Source organism: Grus americana, chromosome 1, assembly GCF_028858705.1.
Source record: "Grus americana isolate bGruAme1 chromosome 1, bGruAme1.mat, whole genome shotgun sequence".
Lineage (NCBI taxonomy): Eukaryota > Metazoa > Chordata > Aves > Gruiformes > Gruidae > Grus > Grus americana.
The window spans coordinates 56873202-56889235 of NC_072852.1; the positions used below are offsets into that span (position 1 = coordinate 56873202).

A 16034-nucleotide genomic window follows, 5' to 3' on the forward strand; every position below is an offset into this window, starting at 1 on the left:
CAACTGGCACAACTCAGACGAACCTAGGCTACCAAAAAGGTAGCATACAATTTCCTTGGCTACTAGGACAGACTAAGAAATCACCAGCACGAGTAGCAGCTTAATTCCTGGTTAGCTGTTGCTTGAGACTTGTCTCTTCCGTTTAAGGGAGAGGGGTAGACTCCTACTTGCAGATTCCTGCTTTGTGTCTACCCTTATCAGAAGGCAGCATGCAAAAGATCTTAAGGTGAGTTACGAAGTTAAGCAAAAGATCTTCATTCATCTCTTTATGCTATCTTTTCCCCTCTAACTTGCCTAAACTCTAAAGGCTCAGTAGAAGTTTATGACTTCCATTCTTAAGGGGATGGATAGGTTAAAAAAAATTCTACTTCCCAAGCCAGCCACTAGTTCTCTATCTCTTTCCTATCCTGCAAATGTTGACCACATCTATATAATCACTCCTCCACTTACCCTGGCAAGATTTGCCAGCCTGACAATGTGTCATGTGGTTCAGGACATTCTTCATGGTTCGACAATGAGGGAGGTTGCACTGCCGCACCTCCCCGTTGGCCTGTTCTCGTCGCTGACATTTGTGAGCGTGCAAGAGGAGAACTAGTTGCTGCTGAATGAGTTTGCGTTTTTCTGGATCCGCTGTCGGTGCTCCAGACCCCATTCCTTGAGAAGCTGCTGGCCCCATCCCAGCTTGCTGAACTTGTGGAGCCTGCTGCTGGCCCTGGAGAAGGTGGAAAGGAAATTCCCAGAAATAAATCTATTTTTGAGAATAATCCATTTATTAAGTAAACAACAGCAACAATTAAAAAAAAAATCAAATAAGAGAAATGACGACTACATTCTGTGATTAAGGGAATAACTCACCTACCTGTAATTCCAGATGACTCATTAAATATACCCCTTAGCACCAGTCCTGGCAATAATTCTCGTCAGCCACAATTTCTTCCCCACATCACTCTCCTAGTCCTAGCTCTTGCCTTATCAAAGACCAGCACATGTTCACAGATTAATTTGCAGTGCAAGACCAACCAGAAAATAGTAATAGCACTTAGATCTCAAATCTTCTCATTTTGAAGGCTAGAAAGTTGCATCCACAATTCTTGCAGTAATGGAAGAAAGCACCTTTTAGAGTGAAGAGAGTTTTCCCTCTATTTCAGTACAAGGTGCCTCAATCTGACTGTTCCTAGAAAAAAAGAATGAAGGGGAAGTTCTGGGAATCTTTTTTCATCAGGAAACTTGCACGTAGGCATTCAAAACAAGCATCTCCTAGTCTGCTACAGATGAAGCACAACTTCAGGGTAACACATGCCACAGAACTAATGTCAAGTATGGTAACATCTAGTACTTCTTCTGCACTTCTGTTTGTTCCTTCAGACTTCTTCGTATTTCTTCCAGGCAACATTTGAGGAGTACTCAGCAAAGAGGAGAGGCTCAGCGACTCTTTGTGGCTTGTATCACTTCAGTTCAACAGCCTTCAGTTTCTAACAGACTCTTCACAGAGGGCTGTAGAGGATGTTTTTAGAGATCTCCATATTTTTAGAGCTCAGCTACCTATATTCCTAAACTTCAGTTCTCCCATAGCTCTTCAATACCAGTATTAACCTTTCATTTTACAATGAGACTTCACCAATTACTCAGTCCCCTCAGGGTTTCTATAGGTTCCAATATGACCACAACTGCCTTGTTTGCGACCTGTTATTCTAAACTACAACTGAGATCTCAGCTGAACCTAGGAATGAAAAGTTGTTGCTTAGCAGTTCAACTTCAGAAGAATTATATACTCTGCACTGAACACAAGCTTGACAGGTGGGGTTCTGAACAGTAAATTTTGGCTGCTTCTTTATTGCTTCATACAACCAACTGGTTTGTCAGCCTTCCAGAAAGTTTCATATTCAACTTAAATTTTAAATAAAACTCACAGGATTGAGGTCTTTTTAATTCAAAGGTACAAAAGTTACTCAGAAATGGGTTTTTCAGCAACAGTTAGTAAGATCAAGAGACTGACCCTCCTGGGGGTGAGTGGAATTTGAAGCAAGGAGAAATACAAGCTATATTCAGAAATGTGAATTTGTTTCCCAAATTAAAAAAGTATATGTAGCAGCGGAGGGATGGCAGAACACATTGCACATCATACCCCTACCCAATTTAAGCTTCTAAAACAATGAGACACATTCAGCCACCAGTGTTAAGCTCAAGCTAGGGAACCTGATGTTAAGACCTATTATTTATAAGCTTGGACCATCCACTTTTTAGCCATCCACTTTTCCCACTACTCTTTCTTCCCCTTTCTGTAAGTTCTGCTGCAATAATGGGGCAGGGGGATAGGAAGGAAGAAGCAACAAGGCTACTACAGCAACAACTGCCAGGGAACCTCCAGCATTGTAATTCAGAACGGTAACGAACACATGACTGGGGCTTCTAAGCCCTATCATAGGCAATACCCGTTTGAGAAGGGATGCTTCTCTCTCCCAAAAGCACCAGCGAACACAAGCAAGAAAACAATCCTCAAGACAAAGCTACACTGAGAAGGGACCCAATATACCAGCCACAAGAGAAGGGATGGGAGAGGAGAGCAAAGGTGTCAAACAGGTAGCAAAGCTCACTTGAGTTAAGGAGCTCTTTTTCATTTTCTCTGCTAACAGGGTTTGAAGGGTGAAGAGTAGAGGTGCAGCTTATCAACACAGAAAGCACAACTCAGCCCTCTCCTCCATATCAGCCCTTTTAGGAGTTGGAGCAAGTGAATTATGTATGGATTCAGAGCACACATTCACACTGGGTATGACAGCTGCAAAAACTTACAACATGGCAACACCAGAGCATATTGCTCCACTTTGGTCTGCTATGACATTTTTGGAGACACCGTTCATTCTACTTACCATGTTAGGCATTCCTGCCCCAGGAACTGGCTTCTTGTCCATTGGAAACTGTGGTAAGCTATTCTGCAGTCCAGCTTTATTCTGCATCTGAGGCCCAAGTCCACTGGCTCCAATCTGCTGCCCAGTATTCTGACTATATGGCTGGCCATAAGGGCTGGGATTGCTCATCATTCCCATCTAGGAATTAAAATGGTAAGATGTTGAAGTAATATGCTTTAAGTTCACAATGTAAAAGGCAAATGAATACTTCAGAGAAGCAAGAGTGATCACATCCATGAACCAGCTGCAATGCAATACTGATCCACATGCTTCCCCTGCCCCTTTATGTGCATGTGTTTACCCATCACACAACATTAACTCCTCAACCAGACAGTTCCTATAAACAGAGTGAGGCCAACTTACCAACCTTTGAGGTCAGTCTGGTCAGAACTGGCCCAATTATTTCTTTATAAAAGATTTTGTTCAATAGATTTCTTATTTCAGTTCTCCCAGTCACAGATTTGTACTATATAACTCACAAGTCTGGAAAAATTTTTCTGCTCCTTGCATCTGTGCAGACTCCAAATGGAGACAAATACCACCTTCATTCATATCAGCAGGGTTTATCCCAAATACCTCCTACCCAACTGTCAGCACTCCCACAGCTCCTATCCAGACAGCCGTAACAATGCACGTCTCCATTTTCAGTACACAACCGTTTTCAATTTAAGAATACACCATAGGCATAGGTAACACCACACACAGGCACAGTAACTCATTTGCAGTGAGCTGTACTAGAGGTCAAAGGAGATGGTAGGAAGGAACTCTGCAAACAAAACAAAGCTATTGAACCATTCATCTACAGGGGAAGTAGATTCATGTTTCACACAAGCTATATGCTCCTTTCTGCAGTATGCATCACCTACTTGCATATTCAACAGTGTTAGCATACCAGAATATACCATTTGTTGCCTTGGAATGCCCCAGAATCTAAAGAACCGTCAGGATTAATCTTGCCAATACAGTTGTTTGTCCTCTGACTTTTTTTCCATTCCTTGCGTTCCCACCTATTTTTCATGGAAAAATTGGCCTTCAGGACCAAAACAACTACCCATAGAGGACCAGGAAAAGATTACCAAGTTCTCCCCATTACTCAGGCAGGATCCTAGAGGAGCCATAAGTCATAACAATAAAGGCACAAAAATACTTTTACAAGCTGTATTGTTTGAACTCACATTAACATTTGACTAGACAATGTTCAGTCTCCTTGATGTTTTTTGGTTCAAGTCTGGGCATTTTCCTGCATCCAAAAAAGTGTATACAAGCTCCTATGGTAGGTTTCTTTCCAGTCACTCCTACGTTTATTCTCAAAGCATCCCTTGCTTCTGCTCCTTACCAAGCTTCTCCAACCTGCACAGAGAAGTAACCTACATGCCTGGAGATTACCTGCCATTAGTCACTTTCCTTTTTCAGGTTGTAACATCTGCCAATCCATAATAATGGCCTTCAGTTTGCCTTTACAAAATAAAGCAGGATCAAAACCAAGCTACAGGAAAAGGAGTACAAAACTCACTAAAAGAACCTACCACTTTAGACATCTGATACATACAAGTGAATTCTCTTGAGGGCAGCCCCCCTCCTCCACGCAAAAGCAATAACCATAATCACACAGCAGTAATTCATTAGAGAGTAATGAAAAGAATCTCTACACATGGCAGATAAACAAACTATGCAATGATCAGGCAGAACTAAAAAAGCTTCCTTTCCTCTGTCTCCTTTGGCACCACCCCTGCCGTGTCTCCACAGCGATGAACACACATATGTGGTGACTGATGAGGCAGCTGCTGCCAAAAACAGAACAGGTAAGACTCAAACCCTTCCTGCCTCTCTCTCAGAAGACTAATAAGATCTTATGTGCAAGCTGAGCAGAAGGGAAAGGGGAGAAGGAAAACGTAAGGAGTCAGCAAACACACTTTCAGGACTCCTCCCCATCATCATTGCTGCCTCAAACTGTCCAACAGGTTCAGACTGAGTGAAGGACTGACGGCAGGAATTATTTCCTTAAGAAAACAAGATATCTTTTCCTGTAAGATAGCCTGATCCCTGTGGCCCCAGGAAGGATCTTGAAAGCAGGCATATCCCCCAAAACAGAAAATTCTAAGCAAAGTATTCAAATTCATTAATAATCATTGCTCCCAAAGTTAGCTGACACCTGAAAGTATACTAAATCACAGACTATGCTGGCCATCACTAACACTGCTCCCATATGACTTCTGCATCTTACGCTGCTATCAGCCTTAAAAAAAAAAAAACCAAAATCTAACCAAACAATTCAGAGTTGAAGACCGAAGGCACATTTTCACACCCTAGTGTCACAGGGAGAAATCAAGAAGCCCATCTCAGACAACTGGGGACTTCACACACTGATACCAACGTATGCAGAACAACTGCGGCCTGATGAGCCAGCTCTGTCCTGATTGCAGGGGTAGAAACCCAAACCTACACAAAAAAAAAAAAAGCAAAAAAGCACCTAAGCTGTGTCACCCAAAACAGAAGCTTTCTGATGAAACCCAGGGATGGCATTTGACCATGCCAGTCAACCTTTATATCTGCAATACAGCTGGAGATAAACTTTAGGTGAAGCAACTGGCTTTTTCAAATGTACTAATCAAGTTGGCCCAGCACAAAGATCTCTGATGCTCTCAAGCATAAGCCATTGGCACACTTTAGGGTGCAAAACCAAGCAAAAGACAAGGCTGTCTCCATGGCAGAAATGCAGGGCCCCACTCTCCCTAGGGCTGAGAACCATCATCCACCTCACCAAGGTGACATCCTCCACCCCACTGTACCCAGGGGACCTGGCAGCAAGACTATATGCTCAGCCCAGCTGCTCCCAACAGAGGTAGTCCTCAGTTCCCCATCTCAGCCTACAGGAGAGGCAAAGATCAGAGAAGCACAGGCCATGTTGGAGGCCAAGCGAGCCAAATTGACTCCAAAAGCCACACTCAAGCAAACCCTAAGAAGGATGCTAAAAACCAAATGCCTCAAGGTCTCCTGGAACAAATCCAGGTGAGACTGACACCTGCTAGATCCACAGCTGAACCTCACAGCAATGCCCCCAGTCCTGCTGTCACAGATCCACTAACCTGACACCAACAACCTCCGTGCAACTCTACAGTGAGTCAAGAGAAGGGTCATTTGGGAGATTCTTCACCCAGCACAAAGTGGCCTTGTGACCCTGGCACAAGAAGCAGGAGCATGCTCACATCATTTGCTGTGACATGTTGAGAAACATGAATAAAAGAAAACATCAATCAGTATGAAATGGATGACCTCGTGACTACAGAAGGAAGATAAAAATAATCCTGTAGAGTTTTATAGGTAGGAAACAACCAGAAACACTGACATATAGTTCATCACCACATTAATGATCTATTGGGAGTGAGGGGTAGATAAACAATTGAGTGCAGAAGAACCAGCCAAAGAAAGGTGGTGTTAGTACCACTGCATAAGACAAGTACAAGGCTTCATCTGCAATACCATGCAAAAACATACATGGCTGAATCACAGCTACAAGTCAGCAAGTACAACCTCTACTCACTCCTTCCTGGCCACCACCTCCTTCCACTGCTCTTCCCATTTATCTTCTTATCCATCCCATCTGTTGTTTTTCTTCCTCTCCTCACCTGATAGCCTCAACTTACTTTCAGCACATATGCAAGGTCTTGCACACAAGGGAGAGCTGACAAATCTACATCACAGTAAAGGAGAAGAGGAGGAAACAAGGAAAACAGCAAAAGATGATGATGCATGGCTAACAAACAGCAAAGGTAATCTTCTACATACACAATGGAAACCAGCGTGACTTTCCTGCCTTGAACAGAAGCAGGGGCTGTCATTACCAGAATGGTGGAAGATGTGCACCTCTCGCCACGTAAACGTCATGGTTGACACGAGTTCAAGAAACATCCCAGTTTACAAGCACAAGCAGCATCAGACAGGGCTGTTCAGACACTCCCCTCATCTGAGAAGAGCAACTACAAAATTGGAGGAAATTCCCTGAAGTTTTGTTCGAACGCAATGAAACATACGCATCTTCAGTTTGGAAGAGGGTCAAGTAACTAACTCTGCCTCTAGTTCTACTGTTGATACCACAGAGTAGAAATTGAGCAGGAATACCTGTTAAGGCTATGCGTATAGATGTTACACATATTCTACTGTTTCTCTATAAAAACAACTGCTTCACTAACAGTCTAATATTTGAAAGACAACTAAATATCAGCAATAGTATTGAACAATGACCAATTTGAAATTTTGCAAAGATAGATGTAAGCCTGGAGAAGTAATAGAATTAAGTTTTAATAACATTTTTCCAAATAATCCAACATTTGCAGTTATCAACTATGTATCTCTATCAGGGTAACTGCAGTGCATGCACTAGTTTAAGACCACACTGATGGTATCTAGCTAGTATCTTTCCATATCCACATGTTCACAAGTGGAAGTTTTAATTAACTTTCCCAAAACAGGAAAGTTATGGTAAATTCCAGCTGGTTCTTTAAAAACAAGAATTTATTGTAAATAGTTTTCTAGTGCCATTCTACTGACTGGTAGAGCATTACTGGACCCAGGCATAACCAAACAAGAAAATTTTGCCAGTGGTATCCACTGCATCCTTTCCAATGACTGTTACCGATCATTATTCTTCGCATTTGACTGCATAATGTTTTAAGATGCCTACTGCAAGATGCTAGCATCATTTCACTGCCATCTGTGCAAGAAACTCCCCTATCCACCCCAGAAACTTGGACTCAAAGATAAGTCTTTACTGCTCCATTTCTCCCTCATAAACAAATATTCCTCCCTTACACTAGGATAAAGTGAACAATTATCCATTTTTTTCCACCTTGGTTCACCTAAAGAAGAAAAAGCAAAGGACCAGAACACACAACTACACTTTTAATGGATTACTGTACTTGATTGTATGGTACACTTGGTCACAGAGTCTAAACGGTATGGATACATTTACCTGTTAAATCAAAGAGCTAATGAAAATAAGTCAACCAATAACACTAACCTTCTACCGAAAATGTGACACTGAATATGCCAACACTAAGGAACTTAAGGTGCTTTTATTTTCTTTATCTAAATTTACAATTTGAAGGTGACATCTTCAATCTCTCTGCAATTTTGAACAAAGCTAAGTAAAACAATATGAAATTTCAGAATAAAGGAAGTTACAGAGATTTTTGAAAAATTACATTAGTCTCTAAAATATTGCCATTGATTCTTCTTAATGGAGGTTGCACTGATAAAACCAAGTGTAGCTATTACAATAGGAGAAAACCCTGTATATACTCAAACAGTAAGCCAAATGACAAAGGATTACTACTGGAACTCTAAACATTTCAAGTAATTTCACACAGCAGAGGTGGTAGTTACTAATTTGAACTGCCTTCACATCCATTTCATTACTTGAGTAACAGAAGATTACTTGAATCAGTGGGAGATGAAATCTAAATGACCTGAAGGCAAGGTGAATTTAGTCACTTCCTGACAGAGCACTACTATCACAGAAATGCACACACCAACTTATACACAAAATACCTTCCTCCCCTAATAAGAGGCTGGACAGTAAGACTATAACTGGGCATTCTTGACAGAACCCAGCAGAACAACAAACTGAAAGTTTTAACTAGATCTAATTCCAAATGAAGAATGGTTTAAAACAGGAAACACGAATTTGTCCTTAACTTATTATAGAGCATGAATTTGCTATCTGTTTACTTTTCAATTAGTCAAAGTTGTAAAACTATCTAGTGACACAAAAAGCCAAAAAAAACCCCTAAGCACTGAAATAATCAAAGCATTACAAACAATTTCCAAAACTCTATTTTAAGAGTAATAGGCACGTCTGTCATCCTCCTAACTTGCACACAACCAAGCACATAGAAAACAAAAATCTATTCAAGAAAGCAAAACTTGTTACAATTCCTTTTCCCTCCAAACTTCTAACAGTTCCTTTCAGGCTAGACTTTCACAAGCATTTTTAAGCTGGTACTGTCACCAAAGCAGCATCCACACCCTCCTCTGACTGGCAGTATCAACTCCTTTAATATGTCCCCTCCCTAATATCAGCACCAGCTTTCCAACTGATGCATATAAATTGGACCAGAAAATTCAATTTTTTTTTTAAATGACCATGTGAGTTTCAAGCTTGGATTAGTTCCTTAACACAGCCTGTCATGCAACTGAGATGGCATGCAGACAGAATTGCTTCTTTGTATGTCAGTGTACATCATACATAAAGCTACAGCATTAGACCACAGGATGTAAGAGGCAGATTACGACAGTACAAGTTTATGTATCCCAGGTGACCCCAAATCAATCATTTACATCGACATTTGGGATTTTTGAGTCCTAAAAAGTAACATGTACAACTAGAGAAGTTGGGAAGTACACGGCTAACGCGTAAAGCAAGTATTCCACTCTATTGCTAGCGAACGTTTTGGGAGGAGAGAAAGAAAGCACTTCAGTAACTCCATAGAACAACAGAACAACGCAGAAACGTAACCAAGCTTGCTTTCCAAATTGACTAGCCACTTGGAGCTCATTTTACTCTAAGAGTGTAACATTGTCCCTCCCAATTAGTTAATATCACAGGAAACTTAAGCTGTTCCTCCATACAAACCATTGCAGACAACACATCTCTGTTTTAATGAGGGAGAACTCACAGAGGCAACCCTCCCATCACCCCAAGGGGCTGACTTTGGCAAGCTAACATGATGAAGTTGAACACAACCGAAGTTCCTGGTCTATTTTTTTTCCTCCTACTGAAGGACAGCTCCCAGGTAATGCACATTTTTTGCGGCAATGAAGGAAACCTACAGAAGTTATTACACAAACTCCCACATTAACAGCAACATAGTACTAAATTTACCAGTTAAAAAAACCCCAGCTTTTAAAAACAACTGCTTAGGGTCCTCTGTTTTCATCATCTTTTTGAAGATTTGTAGGGGGGAAAAAACAAAAGCAGATGGGTGGAGAGATAAAACGGTCAGACATTACCATTGTCAGATTTTGCTAACTCCACTGCATGAAGTGAAACACAGGCTCCCTGCCAACAACCAAACCAATTGAAGACATTCTGGAATTTCAGCCTCCATTTCAGACTGTTCTTTCTCATCCAGCAGTTTCAACTTCTTTATGATGGCTATATCCACCATACTTACACTAAAAGTCTCAGTCTTTTTATCAGCAATTAAAGAACCAAGTAGTTTTAACCAGTCTGGGACTATGAACTAAAAACCAGAAGTTATCATGTATTTGGTCTGCATATTCCCAAAAGCACAAAACATTTTTACTTTAGATGTACAGCACATTTTGGAGTTTAAGTAAGTGAGGAAGACAATTTCATTTTGGACTACATCAGCCAAAAGCTTAATTTTCTGTCCTTTCTTTACTTCTCCTAGATAAATGAGTTCATTATAGTGGATAACCCTACTTCAGCTCTAATAAGTAAGGATTAAGAAGTTGCATTTCACCCAAATAGCCAATACGTCAATTTTTGACCTCTGAATACAGCTTTCTGAAGATCAAAGTAATTTTTTTTGTAGCCAAGGAATAATGGATGAGACATTATATAATTCCAATACAAGAATACTTCCAAGTAGTTACATATTTCTTTGCACTGTAAACTGCATACAAATTTTCTGCTGTAGCCATCAAGCTTGCAAGAACTTCCCTATCAGGAAAAAATACCCGAAATGACCAGACCACAAAATCAACTCATTACTACACACACACACACACATCTCTCTATCTCTCAGAGCCATTGTTAGCAGCACACTGAGCTTAAGTAAACAGCTAAGATCAAGGAATTTCATAATTAATAACATTCACAAGACACTAAAATCATTTTACTTAATGTATTAAGGCATAGCAAAACCATTAATACACAACATAATTTTCATTTATGTTTCAAATTCATTTAGAGACTATGTTACTTATCATTCCAAGCCCTCCAAGTGGGCTGACTTTAGGCATTCCAAGATAGATTTAGCCAGGCATTGCAAAGCACATTGGAAAAACTTTCTTGTTGTTAGCCAAGAAACACATTATACCAACCTAAAGCGAACTGAAACATTTAAGTATTTTCTAGGCTTCTAGTCAAAACACTAAAAACTTAAATATTCAAGTGGCTCCCTACTCTAAAAAAAGCTAATTGTGCATGACAAAAATTAAATTTAGACATCTCCTTGTCACTTAAACCACTAGGTCTTCTCTCATCTTTTCAGTGACTCATGACAACAACTTCCACTCTCCTAAATTACAAAAGCACATCTATTTCCCTCTCCAGTATAAATAAGATTTTTATTTCAGCTTTCTGGTTTACTCTCCTATACACAAAGCCTTTGTAAATTTTAAAACTAGAACTGAGTTGGATTAACAGTCTTTTTAGAACCCAACGCTTGTCTTCAGGTGTTTACACAAGCATTCCTTCTCCATCATTAACTCAAATACCTATTTCTTAACAAGGCCAATGTATGTCTTAGCACATACAGTGTACTGTCCGTTCGGATGTGTATGTGCCTCTTAACATGTGCTACAGCATAAACACTCAGCTGATCTCAGACAACAAATACTCTCATTAAGTGTCACAGAGAAAAAAGAACCACAACATCTAAAATGTCCTCATGGATTCCCGTCACACTCACTATACCAACACCACATTAGACAGGAAAATACATTTGTGGACAAAGCATAAAACAGAATAAAATACAATCAAGTTACTTTTCAGTGTTGTTGATAATCTATACTGCCACGAGATTTGTAAAATAGGCTTTTTAATTAGCAATAGTCTTGCTTGTTGTGCAAGACTCGATTCTCACTTCCCGTGACTGCCACAAATTCCACTTTAGCAGCATATAAACTATTTACCACAAGATCCAGGACTCTCAAAAGAAAAAAAAAATCCTATTCTATAGAACCCGTACTGCAGAGGAATAAATCTTAAAAGAAAGTAAAGTTTAGCTTGTCTTACCTTGTTCATGGCTCCAGGCTGTGGCCCTCTCAGTCCAGCCTGTCCTCCCATCTGCGGAGAGCCTTGTTGCAGGGTATCAGCCAACAAGTTACCAGCACTACCCATTCCTGGGTTTGGGTATGGCATATTGGGTCGCCCTCTGCCTGCTCCAATTGAACCGTTCATGACTTGCCCCTGCATCATCCCTTGTCCATTGCCTGCTGCCAACATCCCAGGATTCATGCTAGCATTCATCCCTGTGTTCATTCCCATGCCAGGCTGGTTAACTGGACTGTTTACTGTTGGCATCATTCCTGCTGTGGATTGGGCTGAAGGACCCTGGTTTGGTCCACTTGCACCCATTGCCATATTGGGAGAAGTCAACCCAGCCTGTGCCATGGGGCTCTTCACCATGCTGTTTAACATTCCCATTCCAGGACTATTTTGTTGGGTTTGACTGGCCATGCCCTGGCCAGGGCCACCAACTCCCATATTGAGATTTGGGGAGCTACCAGCCCGTAAAAGTTCAGACAGCTGCTTGTGTTTAGAGGCAGCATCTTGTGCCAGGCCAAGGCTGGTCTGCAGCTGATTAATGTCACCACCATTGGTAAGTCCCAGTTCTGTGGAGCTGATCAGTTCATCTGGCAAGTCATGTTCCAGATCAAAGAGTGATCCAAAATCTGAAAAACAAAACAAATTTCATATGAGGTCAGAGTAATCAGTAATGTCTTGAAGAAGAATCTTGTTCGTTAGTTTCTAATTTTTTTATTTCAAATAACTAGCAAAACTTCATTTTCTACATTCCAGCAGAATTCCTGAATCAGTCATTACTGAAGACTATCATGATAAAAGTAATTTCTAAACTTTACAGAGTGTAAACTAGAGAAGACCATTCTACTTCACTGTTCTACAACACTTTGTGTTGAAAGATCACTGGGTATCTCAGACTATGATTTCTCAACTTGAAAAATTTGACGAGGAAGGAGAGGGGAAAAAAAACCTGTATTAAAAAAAAATCCACAGAGTTAGCCAATAGAATTAGACAACAATTATTAGAAAGAATTAAAAGGTTGATGGGAAAGCACTGTCTTTAAAATTAAACTTTTGCTGAACTCTGTCACTTTTGGAACAGACATCACTAATCTAGTAATACAGTTTTCAGAACAAAAAAGTGTTTACTATTTATAAAATAATAAATAGTGGTTTGGTTGTGTGTGGTGTTTGTTTTTTTTTTTTTTTTAATATTCCACTTCCAGTCATTCCCAGCACAGAATTGTGAAATTCCATTGAACTTCACTGGACAGCCAGTATCTTCCCACAACTAACTCTTTCAGAAAACAATCAAAGTAACCCTCCTGGCCATGAAGCTATGAAAAAAACACTGGGACGAAAAATCAAATTCACATCTCAAGAGCCCATGCAAAGCAATCCCCAAGGTAACCAAATAGAGAATGATTACTATTTGGGATATATAGATACAAGAATATTACACAGTACCCAGAATCAATTTGCTCAAGAAAACAGAAGCAGCATGCACCTTGATCCGTATATTTAGTCTATGGTAGTTAAAGCAAAAATAACCTAAAAAGTTTATGGACAAAAGCTGAGGCACTGTGTGATGTAGCTATGCACAACTAGGCTGTAAAAGTTAGTATTTGGAATCTGAAAATACCTAGTAGAGTTTTTTTAATTTTAACTATTGGAACATTTCTGCACCACTTCTGTCAGAAAAGTCATTTCATGGATGCCCTGTAGGAGATATTGCACTGCATTTTCAAAAACTTCACATCTAGACAATGACCTAAAATACTACTCATTATCGCAGCAACTGCATTTAAAAAGAAATGTCAATTGCACTGAATTCTAGAGAGGCTGGCAAGACGACTTGGTTCAAATATTGATGGAAAAAGACTACGGTTAAACAGCACGTAAGCCAGAAAAGCCCATCAGCATTAGAAATCTGTTCAACGTCTCACACAATACCATACCCAAACTGTCAAACTCCAGTACTAACAAAGTTTCTACAACTTCACAACTGTTATCACAGATAAGATCATGACTTAAGAATTGTGAAAATATGGTATGAGGTTGGCAAGAATGCAGGTATACCACAACAGAGGAGATTTTATAATTCTATTTATATATTCTTCATTACTGCAAAGAACCAGAAACAGAATGAAAATTTCCACTAAAGAACTATGTTTCAAACTATTAAAATCAGTTAGCCCATTCTTCATTAATGTAAATCTCATTATGTAAGTTATGCTTTGCAACACATCCGAAGGATTGTTCTTTCATTTGCATCATTGGTATTCTTCAGTATGACTGGTATTTTTCAAGATTCAGAATTGAAGGAAGAAACAGAAGAATGAAGCTTTGTCCAAGTTCTCCTCCATTTAAAATGACGAATTTAGAGTTTTGTGTCACCAGATTTCTCAAAACACACTCCCCCCCCCAAAAAAAAACCCAAAACAAAAAATCCACCAAAACAAAACAAAAAAACCCCACCCAAACCCACACAACCAACTTAATGCTCAGTGGTTAGCCTAAGAATTACATATTGTTGAACATGGGAAGAGTTACAGTGGAAGAGACCCTCAAATTAGAGGGGAGATCAAGGCAATGGAGAAAGAAATAAAAAAACCCCACGATAGTTCAAAGTATCTTCAACAGGCATCTTAAGATGCCTGTTAGGATGCCTTTAACAGGCAAATGTTGAAACACTACATCCAGAAAACACTAGCTAATAACCTGTCAAACAGCCCATGAGCGAGGAAGGAGTAAAAAATATGATCAGTAATTCCCAAGTTAGTCTGCTGTCCAGAAAAAAAAAAAATTCTTAATGACAAACAAAGAAAACTGAAAGTGAAAGTTAAATGTCTGGGAAGAACATGAGCCAGCACAAACCCTGTACCTACAACATAACCATAATGGCAGCACACAGCAACCTCCCATCTGCAAACTGGGAAACAGCTGTTGACCCACACAGCTCAAAGGCCAGTTTTATGACTGATGGTAGCTGGGGAAGGAGCTTCTGCTCTTGAAAAGACACAGCTTCCAGAACAGGATGAGTCCCAAAACAAAAATCCCAACTTCACCTTTCTTGAGATCAGACCATTGTATATTAAGCCCTTCACAAAACTACCTGGAAAGTGATCACTAGATGTCTAAATATGAAGTAATTTGTTTTTCAAACCACCACAGAATATTTGCTCAGAAAGACCCATTTAGATGATTTCAGACAAAATACTGCAAAGGGGCAGTGCAATTCTTGTTCTGAGAGACAAAGATTTGCTCATCTTTCTTCAGAGGAAAATATTAATCTGCTTCTCTGAAGATCTCATTCTTCTTGAAATTCCTCCTCCTCATAAATTAGAAGATAATTCCAGCTTTAGGGCTTACTTGCTCACATCAACTGGAGTATCCCAAGCTACCTCAGCTCCTTAGCCTGGTCATTCTGTGCCACCCATGAACAGGAAGAAAAATGTCATAAAACCTCATTTTTTAATTATTTTTATTAATGTCTCAAAACACAACAAATCAACAGCTACGTTAAAAAAACCCAAACTCAAAACTAAATGGTTGTGAGATAATCCCAATCAGATTAATTCTTTACATCAAAAAATGTAAACTGTTCTCTCCATATAAGACTAACTTGTTAGGATTTTTAATCCTTGAGAATACACAACAGATGCCTCATCGCAAAAGAATACTGTCAGCTACAAGCCAAAATCTTAAGTAGCAAATACCAGCAATGCAATATTCTGGTGTGAGTTTGCTGTTTTTACAAGTCTTTTCCAAAAACAAAACTTCAAAGTCTTCTTCAGCCAGTAGATAAACAATGAAACTAGAAAAACCACCACATTTTTAGTCAACTGCCAGGAGGCAGAAGTTTTCAGATACAGGACTGAAACACGAACAGTCTCAAGAGACCATAAAGATCAATAAGACTTTGTGTATATCTAGCAACAGTGGTAATCCATTTCACAGTCTTTTACATACAATATGTATCCTAAAGCCCACTGTAGAGGGGTCTGCCTAGGAACAATCCAAAAACTAACAAGGCTGGGCCAGACAGCTCATAGACTATGTGAAAATAATGACACATACACTCACACAAGAGTCAAAGGCATAGCTTAAGACAACGGTGATAAATATCCAGAGAA

General features: G+C 39.8%; 1 protein-coding gene across 1 annotated transcript in view; it reads right to left on the bottom strand.

The window, feature by feature from the left end:
* EP300 (E1A binding protein p300) overlaps positions 1-16034 on the bottom strand; it is a 65995-nt gene that overhangs the window by 37100 nt on the left and 12861 nt on the right. The window contains exons 2-4 of the mRNA XM_054822582.1: positions 11890-12548; positions 2868-3044; positions 451-712 (exon numbers count right to left, since the gene is read on the bottom strand). Coding sequence (XP_054678557.1) covers positions 451-712; positions 2868-3044; positions 11890-12548 — 1098 coding nt within the window. The remainder of the gene's footprint in view (positions 1-450; positions 713-2867; positions 3045-11889; positions 12549-16034) is intronic.